Source organism: Elephantulus edwardii, unplaced genomic scaffold, assembly GCF_000299155.1.
Source record: "Elephantulus edwardii isolate Elephantulus edwardi_28Jun2011 unplaced genomic scaffold, EleEdw1.0 scaffold00208, whole genome shotgun sequence".
Taxonomy (NCBI): Eukaryota; Metazoa; Chordata; class Mammalia; order Macroscelidea; family Macroscelididae; genus Elephantulus; species Elephantulus edwardii.
This window is the reverse complement of record NW_006399958.1, coordinates 1,580,504-1,590,507: the sequence shown is the minus strand read 5'-3', so window position 1 is coordinate 1,590,507 and position 10,004 is coordinate 1,580,504. Positions and strand designations below refer to the sequence as shown.

Genomic DNA, 10,004 nt, shown 5'->3' with positions numbered 1-10,004 from the left:
TCTCTTTGCTCTTCACATAGCAAACTGCATCTCAATATGCCATTACTGTGGAATCAGTTGCGACTTGTGACAACCTCATGTGCAGAGTAATAATGGTCTAGAGCGTATACTAAGGTGTGACTTATGTTCTGAAACCCATCCACGTGGATGGTAACTGCCAGGCTTTGAATGACGCGTGCATGTTGTACTGTCCTGTCACAGCTGACCCTACAGTGGCTTTTCCAGAGTTGGAGGCTACTGTGGGGAAGGACGATTCTCACATGGATGAGCTGGTGGATCCAAGCTGTGACCCTTTAAGCTGGAAGAGCAATTCTTTACCAATAAAACACCTCAGCTCTCCCGTTTTGGTTAGTAAGCCACGTTTAGCACCAAGAGATTTCCTCTGACGGATATACTGATGTGTCAGCAAAAGTGTCCTGTGAGTCAGGACTCATTTCTCGCTCCTGCACGTTCTCTGAGAGATGAGAGACGGGTTTATAGTACACGTTCAGCAAGCTGAAGGGAAGGAAGGGTGAGCTTTTGTGTGAAGAAGTGACATACAGATGTCACTACGAGGAAGGTCAACACGGAGCAGAGATCTGAGGCACAAATTGAGTGGGCAGCAGTGAAGACCCCCTTGTTTAGTAGTACACAGCCCTACAGATGAGAAGCATTTTCCTTCCCTCAACCCATAGATCCCTGAAAGGAGGGAGGTACTCACCCAGCAGGGGTTTGGGTTGCTGCGAGGTGGATTCGCAGCACAGAACATGGTCTCTGTTATGTTTCTATATGGCCAGTTGCTACACTCCCGGTTGGGCAGGACCTTGGCACTTGCACAGGTGAGCGGATTTGGTTCTGAGAATGCAAACCATTGAGAAGGAGAACTGTGATGGGAATTCAAACGAATTCCCATACTCTTCCCTTAGAACCAAGAGTTTGGGGTGCCTGGGGCTTGATCATCCCAAGTGTACCTCTTCTTGACATGTACGAATCCCAAGATGAGACACCACACAGGCTCCCCATTCGTGGGCCCCTGGTGGGCAGTCCTATGGTCTTCACTCTATGTGTGATCTTAACAGGCTCTTTAAGGTGAAGCAACATGATGTCGTGGCTGTAGTTAAGGGGCCAACACTCAAATGGGTGGCAGTATTTTGGATGTCGGATGGCACGGGCAACTTCCATCCACTGGGCATCCTTTTCAGCATGTACATGAATGTCATTGCAGCCCAGACAGACACTGTATGATGATGAGCTTGGGGAAGAGAGAAATGGAGGCCGTTAGCGGGAAGGAAATGATATAAGAAGGGATTTCAGTAAGGAATCCTGGGATGAGAGAGAGGAAATTAGCATAAAAGGGAATGAGAACGGAGTAAAGGTTGAGACAAAATGAAGGAGGGGAAAATCTGCAGAGCAGACAAGTGGAAAGGAGAAAAGCATGAACGAAGAGAACAGCCTCCCATATTTCAAGGACGGAGGAACATGCCCTTGGGATGTAGTTTTCTACTCTATTTCCCCCTCAAGAAAATGAACAGGCAGAGCAAAGAGAGCAGGAGGAAGATAGTTGGAAACAGACATGGAAAAAAAGAGGTATTGCAAACACTACATACAGAGGAACAAATGATGGTCAAATTGGAAAAGGGGCAGTGATAGTACAAGCCCACACCGTAGTGGGAAGGACATGAGTAGGAGACAAAGCACCAGAGAGTAAAAGCAGGGACCTGGATACTGGGAGTCAGGGAGAGGAGGAAGGCAGAGTCTTCACTGAGAAGTGACTGCGTGTTTCCCAGCAGTCAGTGATCTCACTCAGCCCGGCTTGGTTATCTCCTCCTGAATCCCAGCACCTTTTTTCTCTTCCTTGTTCCTCACCCACCTCATTCACAACTCACTCCCTCCGTTCCCAGTGTCTCCTTTAGAAAGATGGGCCAGGAGGATATGCCATGGACAAAAGGACATGAGACATTCTCCACTACTCTCCTCTTGGCGCTGGAGTACTTCTTCCTTCAGGGGTCCACCTAGACCCACGGTGATGTGTGTATGTTCAGTACGGCTGGACACAAGGTTTGGGGCACACAGAGAAGGACCACAGGGAGAGATGGGGGATATAGCAGAGACCAAGCGAATGGCAGAGAAATCCAGAGATCGAGAAACAAGGCACTCCACAGCTGTAGGAACTGAGAAGAGAAAGGGAGTTTGAGATCACAGCAGGATCACACAGAGGGAACACACAGACAGAGCGAGTGATTTACAGGCAGAAAGAGCAACAAGGCAAGAGACGGAACCGACGCAGACGGCCACGGAGAGAGCAGTTGTGGGTCATTAGTCCCAGCTCGAGATCTCTCCTGGAAACCTCCTCTTTCCTGTCTCCTTCCTCCCTGTGGATTATCCCTGGGAAATGGTCCTTCCTCATTCCTGCAGGAAGACAGGAGAACCCCTCCCTTCTTCATTTTCCAGCCACTATGTACCGCTTTCCACATTGTGCCCCTGTGAGCACCCACTGAGGGTGGATCAGGACACCTGAACACATTAGGTGATGAGAAGGAAACACAGCCGCCTGCCAGGGGTGTTCCAAAGGTGGACAGTCCCAGCCAAACACCATTCTTGGGTGGATGGGGGGTGCAGCACCTGTAACAAGAAAGGTAGGAATTAGTCTAGGGATAAAAGAAGCTGTGTGGTTCGGAGGGGCTTGGTGGTCAAGGGAGGAGGGTTGGCAGAGTGGTGGGATGGAAGAGTGGTGTCAAGAAGGACCTGGCTGGGGAGCTCTGGTGGACTAGTGGCAAGAAGATGCAGTGCAATCCCACAGGTATGTGGTTTGAATCCACCAGATGCTCTGCTGGAGAAGGAGGGGCAATCTCCTTCTGTACTAGTCAGATCTGAGTAGATGGTACACACATAAAAAAGAAATGAATTGAAGAAAAAAGATGAGCCTGGCAACACGCAGGTGTGAGGGATGACCATATGAGTGAGATCTTTATGGTAGACCTAAGAGCAAGAGGGGATGAGCAGGTTCTAAGAGACCTGGTGCAGGGAGAGGATACCTTGATCTAGATGGTGGTGGTGATTCTGTGGCAACGAACCAGAAACAACTCACAGAGGCTGTAAACCACATGGGAGGAGACTGCCCATTTTTCCCCTGAAGAGTAGCTATTGAATTCAAACCCTTGCCTTTGGGTTGGGAGGGCAACTCCAACCAGTGGACCACCCAAATTCCCTGAACATAAACGGAAACAAGTGGCAAACTCCAAATATCATCCTTCGGTGTTGCCAATGGTTTCTTCTTAACTGCTAAACCAATATTCCAAAGTACCCCTTGCATTCATCATAGCATGTGGAGAAACAGCCTGGAGAGCTGGTTTTGTTAAGATTATTGTTTGCCATCCAGTGTATCCGAACCACACTAGACCCTCCAGGTAGTTTCTCGAGGCTATAAATGACCTGATAGGTTTTCCATGTATTTGACCCTCTTGTCTTTGCATTGATAGAACAACATGTTAGCATGAGATCACCAGCACTTCCTGTTTAGAGTCAGGAAACCTTATGGCGCTGTTGTACTATAGGAAAAATAGAATTGTGATCAGTCAGAATGAACTAAAAGCAGTGAACAGTACTATCAAAAGAGGAATCTGAGATTACTCCTTGGGTAAAGTCAATTGGAGAAGAGTAGGAAGTCCCTGGGGATCGTGAATGAGAGGAGAGCCCTTAAGTTCCTGAGTGAGAATAAGAGTGTGGTGAATGTGATAGAATAGAAAGGCGTTGTTGTTCTGAGCCGTCGGGTCAAGTAAGACTCGTAGCAACCCTGCAAACAGCACATGTGAACCCTGTCCTGTCTTGTGCAAAGGAGAAGGAGGTAAGTTTTAGGGAGGTTTGGGTGAGATGCAGTGGATTTTAAGTGGAAGGTCACAAAGGGAGGTGGTGAGTGGGCAGCTAAGGAGTTATGGAGGATGGTGAGCGCAGCATGTGAAGTGGGCGTCCTTTCTCCTTCCTTCCCCCTCTCCCTTTTCTCACCTGTCCATCTGAGAGAGAAAGCAAGCCCAAAAACCAGGAGCCACATGGTGACAGTGTATCCAGCATCAGGCGAATGATGAAATGGGAGCTGTGCAGCCTGTCTGGAACGGGTTTTATAAGGTTTCCTCCCCCAGGGCGTCTCTTCAACACTGTTGTCAACCTGCTGCTGTCCAAGGCTCTGCCTGTGCTGATTGGCCCAAGTGAATACAGATGTTGGCACAGTGCAACCTCTCTGGGATTGTCACTGAGGCATGAGTGGACTTTAGACTTGGAGTATGCCCAGATGTGCCCTTCAGTTTCATCAACTGATGGATATGAAGCTCTACATGTTGTTGTTGTTATGTGCCATCGAGTCGCCTGCGACTCAAGCTCTACATACAAGTTTCCAATCTGTGCTCTGTGGTTCGAGTTTCTAATCTCTGGTCAGTCAGTCCTAAGCTGAGTGCATTCACCGAGTGACAGTGGGAAGCAATTTCATGGAGTGCATGTTGCTGGGAAGCAATATGATTTCGGGTTGTTTAGAATAATGAGGATTGAACTGCTCATGTGCTCAGCACATAACATGACTAGGTATGGAAAAAGGATACAACCCTGAAAATCACCTGTCCTAATTTTCATCCATACAGGTACTCTTGTTCTGTTCATTCAACAGCTTCTTGGTTTTGGTAGAGATTTCACAGAAGCACAATTGAGTGTCCTTGGATTTCCATTCTTCTAAAAATCGACCATGATTTCCTCTGATGTCAGGGACAGTGAGATAGGCTCAGGATAGAAAGAAGGACAGAGCTCGTGACTCATTTTGACTCACCAGACAACGAAACAGCAAATAACAACAAAGAACACAAATATCCCTTTCTACGAAGATGGCGCCAAAAGCTAAGAAGGAAGCCCCTGCCCCTCCCAAAACTGAAGCCAAAGAAAAGGTGTGAAAGGCCAAGAAGGCGTCCTGAATGGCGTCCACAGCCACAAAAAAAAAAAAAGAAGAAGAAGATCCGCACGTCACCCACTTCCGGCGGTCTAAGACGCTGAGACTCCGACGGCAGCCCAAAAACCCCCAGAAGAGCGCCCCCAGGAGAAACAAGTTTGACCACTACGCATCATCAAATTTCCCCTGACCACTGAGTCAGCCATGAAGAAGATAGAAGATAACAACACATTTGTGTTCATTGTGGATGTCAAGGCCAACAAGCACCAAATTAAACAAGCTGTAAAGAAGCTCTGTGACACTGATGTGGCCAAGGTCAACACTTTGATTAGGTTTGATAGAGAGAAGAAGGCCTGTGTTTGACTAGCTCCTGACTATGATGCTTTGGATGTTGCCAACAAAATTGGGATCATCTAAACTGAGTCCAGCGGGGTAATTCTAAATATAAATTTCTCTCACCATAAAAAAAGACAACACAAAGATCTTTGTATTATGAATAAAACACAAATGACCATATTCATGATATTTTCTACCTTCATCCAAACTCCATCTGACTGATAATCAGATAGGTGTTCTTTGTGCCATGGCATTTTCTGAACCCAGATGGAATATCTGATAATTCCACATTCAGGTACATTTCCATTAATTTCAAATTAGGATTCAGTAAGATTGTTATTTCCATGTAATTGAATTTCTGTGAACTTGCAAGGGCACAGTTTGTCCAGATTTTCTCCACACAACAGTTGGGAGATTTGGATCGTCAGAAAGGTGCTGCTTTTGGATAAACAGCACAAAGCCATATAGACTACGTTATTAGAGTGACCTTGTTGGGTGAATTTTTTGGAGATTGGTGGAATGGTTCGGTCTGGGTATTATGTTTGTTGGTTTGTTTGGTTAGTTTCTTCCCCCAGTATGGATACAACAAACCAGCTAGATCTCATTGTGATTGTTCAACTTTTATAATGTGAAATCATAAAATATACTGTCAGGTACTGAAAGCTGAACATACAAGATTGTAGGAGGAGTGTATCAAGTCACTAAATGAGCCCAAACAGTTGTAAACTGAAAAGCAAACTTAGCAAAGAAAATTCCAGGCCCATGAAAGCTCTTGGGTAACTACAGGTCATGAGCAGGTGACTAAGGTAAGTTAGACACAGTGTGGAAGAGATCATCCTATGGTCTCTACGAGACGGCATGGCTGGTAATTGGCAGAATCCAGAAGGCTGAGAGCTGAATCACACTCCCATGATACATCTTCAAGGATATGAACATGTACGGCTAAGCACAATCAATAAGAGTGCATCTAAATTCCAAAATCAATCTCCATAATAGTCTATGTGTTTCCTACTGCCAAAGGGGCCCTTTAGAGTAGTGAGAGAAGATCTTCACCCTGAAACCCACAGCGTCCCTTTTCAGCAGGAAGTAGCTAAGAGAATACGCCATCCCCTTTTCCTTATGAATCAGGGTGAAGTCTCTCTCAGGGAGGAGTGATAGGGAATGGCAAAGGATACACTGACAAAGAAGATTAATCAGAACTGGCTTTGACAAGCACTGTGGCATTTGGACAAGAACAAACTGGGAGGAGGGTAGAGAGAATAGTGCAACAATGAATGAGTGGAAGCCCAAAATCTCTGTAAATGTTTATGAAAATTAATAAAATATAATTATAGAAAAAAAAAGGACCTAGTTGATGATCATTAGCAAGATGGTGAAGAGAAAGCACATGATTCAAAGAGGAGCTGAATTTTGGGGATGTTGTGGAAAATCCCAAGGTTTCAATCTCTCCGGCTCCCACTGGGTCCGGTCTACCACATAGAAACTCAACTCACTTTGCAAACCTACCCTTCATTTGTTTCAGTCCTTCACTAGGCCCAGTTTACTAATCCTCACCAGATCCTATTTTTGGACGATACACTGTACGCCCATGCTCTAGGACAGACGTGTGAGTGCTCCTTAGCTTGGCAGATACTGTTTTTCAACCGACGTGGCCCCTGTGTCTCCTTGACCCTAAGGTCCCAAACAAGGCCATTGTTCAACCCTGAGGATCTGCCTACATATAGTCTCTCTACCTCATGTTACTCAAGAGAGACATTTAAACTTAAAGCCAAAATTAAAAGAAACAAAGAAAAATAAATTAAAATTGAAAACTCAGTTGATGATATCAAAGAAAACAAAGGCAATTTTCTTCATAAGATTGGTACTCTGAGAGACATCTAGTCAACCCACAAGAGAAGATACAAATTAAAAATATCAGAAATGACAGGGAGATGATCCCTACTGATCCTATGGACAGAATGAAATTCTATTAAAGGCATATTGTGAGCAATCCCAGACTTTAAAAATTAATCCTCTTAGTGAAAGCTACAATAATTAAGACATGGTAAAAGAGAACTCAGGTAAATCAATGTAACACAACAGAGAACCCAACAACAGACTAAGAAAAATGTAATCAAATGAACATTAACCAACAAAAAGGGCTATTCAATGGAGAATCATTCAACAAATGGTTTAAAAACAAATTGTATGTCCACATTTTGGAAGAGTGGGAAGATGGGATCCTGTGCCATTTCATCTTTCACAATTTTTTTTAAAAAAAAATCATAGATTTAAGTATAGGACACAAAAGTGGGTAAAATTTAGTTAAGATAACTATGTCAGGAGTCTGGACTTGATGTTGGTGGGAGTTTGAAGATAAATATTAAAAGCATGGTTCAAAAAAGGGAGGAAAAATGTCTTACTTTATTAAGATTGAAAAGGTAAGGTACAAACTGAAGGAAAACATGTACAAAACACATCCTTGGTACACAAATCTTAAAATTTCACAGGAGGAACACAAACACCCCATTAAAATGAACTGAAGACCTGAAGAAATACCTCAGCCAGAATATACACAGATGGCAAATAAACATGGAAAAACCCCTCAACATCAAATGTGTATTGGATGGAATTAGCTCTTTCAAATATTTATTTTCAATTTTTAGTCCTACTTTACCAGTACTTCCAATGTGGCCTTATTTCAGAACAGAATCTTGTATTATTGAACTCAGTCCCCAGAGTTCATATGAGGTCCTCTTCTAAACGTTTTGGCAAAGGTCATGGCCTATAACAGGCACACCTTAGTCTCCAGACTAATATCATTGCTCCTCAGTATCTTGTATAGGTGTCTGACAGCAGACTTTCCCCAATGCAATTCTCCTTTAACTTACAGGCTGCTGGTACCAAGTGGGTTGATTCGTAGGGCCAAGCAAACTCAAGCTGTCAACACTTTCAATCTCTTCACCATCTATCATGATGCTGCCGATTGACCCAGTAGTGAGAATTTTTGTTTTCTTGACGTTGAACTTCAATCCACATTGAAGTCTGCAATCCTTGACCTTCTGCAGCAAGCACTTTAGGTCCTCCTCAGTTTCAGCAAGCAGGGTTGTGTTATCTGCATAATACAGATTTCTGATGAGTCTACCTCCAGTGTCACACTTCTACTCATAGAGCCCATCCTCCCGGATAATCTGTTCTGCATATAGATTGAAAAGATATGGAGATAAGACGCATCCTTGACGCACACCCTTTCGAACTGTAGACCATGCAGTGTTTCCTAGCTCTGTTCTGACAACAGCCTCCTAGTCCAAATATGTTTCACATAAGGACAATTATTTTGGGATTCCCATTCTTCTCAGAGTCAGCCACAGTTTGCTGTGATCTCCAGAGTCAAATGCCTTTGCATAGTCAATGAAACAGAGATAGACATTCTTCGGATACTCTCTGCTTTCAGCCAAGATCCATCTGACATTAGCTATAATATCCCCAGTGGCCTCTTCTCAATCCAGCTTGTACTTCAGGCAGTTCGCTGTTGATGTGCTGTTCCAATCGCTTTTGGATGATCTTCAGCAGAATCTTGCTTGCATATGATAGCAATAATATTGATGATTCCACATTCTGTTGGATTACCTTTCTTTGGAATGGGAACAAATATAGATCTCTTCAAGTCAGTTTGCCAGGTGGTTGTCCTCCAGATTTCTTGGCACAATTTAGTGAGCACATCCAGGGCAGCATGTTTGTTGGAATATGCCAATCGGTATGCGATCAATTCATGGGGCTTTGTTTTTTGCTGATTCTTTCAGAGCAGCTTGAACTGCCTCCTTCATCACTACAGGCTCTTGCTCATACGTTGTTTCATGAAATTCTTCTGGGTCCACCAATTCCTCTTGGTACAATGACACTGTATACTCTTTCCATCTTCTTTTAATGTTTTCTGCATCATTTAATATTCTCCCCAAAGCATACTTAAGTACTGCAACTTGAGGGTTGAATTTGTTCTTCAGTTTCTTAAGCTTAAGAAATGCCGAGCGAGTTTGGCCCTTTTGATTTTCTGACTCCAGCTCCTTGCACATTTCATTGTAATACTTTAGTCTTCCCTTGCTGCCCTCTGAAGCCTTCTATTTATATGCACATTCTTGTCCACCCACATTGCAATGAATGCTCTACACCACATCCTCACAGAATGGTGGAGTGTTTAGTGTATTTGGACATGTAGTTAGTGTACATTAACACACTTACATGTATGTAAGACCTGCCACCATATTCCATGATCCCCAAACATAATAACTACACAATTACAGCAACAAAAACAGTATGGCAATAGTAATCATAACAGGAATATAGGCCAATGAAATAGAAATAAGAGCCCTGAAATCACCCTGTCTACGTGTGGTCAACTGGTATTTAACAAGAAAATAAAACCCATCAGCCAGAGAAACTACATTTTCTTTGGCAATTGATGGTGAAAAAATGGAGCATCCATTAAAGAAAATTCAAACAGGATTCACATCTCACATTATACACAAAACCAACAATGGGTACAAAAGTGAAGTTCATGTGGAATGCAATAGGTGTGTCCTATATGAAATCTGCATTATCGTGGACCTATCAGGTGATTTCAAGGCCAAGATCCTTGTGGGGCATATCCTATGAAGAGCACATGACATGTTTGGGGCTGCCATCTGCCTTTCACATACTGTGATATTAATCCCTTCATCTGTTTAACTGAAAAACTCCATTACTCTATTATGTATTCCTTTCTCCTAGGAAGAAATGGTTTCCT

General features: G+C 43.7%; 1 protein-coding gene across 1 annotated transcript; it reads right to left on the bottom strand.

Moving 5' to 3' along the window:
• Nucleotides 1-362: 362 nt before the first annotated feature.
• Nucleotides 363-4,027, bottom strand: LOC102864397 (kallikrein-1E2-like). The gene is made up of 4 exons (XM_006897352.1): nt 3,982-4,027; nt 2,475-2,601; nt 992-1,231; nt 363-495 (listed from the first exon to the last, which is right to left on the bottom strand). The coding sequence occupies exons 1-4, from the start codon at nt 4,025-4,027 to the stop codon at nt 363-365; spliced, it is 546 nt and encodes a 181-aa protein (XP_006897414.1).
• Nucleotides 4,028-10,004: the final 5,977 nt, after the last annotated feature.

Coding starts and splice junctions, on each gene's coding strand:
- LOC102864397 (XM_006897352.1), bottom strand. CDS start 4,027: ATGTGGCTCCTGGTTTTTGGGCTTGCTTTCTCTCTCAGATGGACAG. Junction 2,602..3,981: donor TTTCTCTCTCAGATGGACAG/GTGAGAAAAGGG, acceptor TTCTTGTTACAG/GTGCTGCACCCCCCATCCAC. Junction 496..991: donor GGCCCACGAATGGGGAGCCT/GTGTGGTGTCTC, acceptor CCTTCCCTTCAG/CTTGCTGAACGTGTACTATA.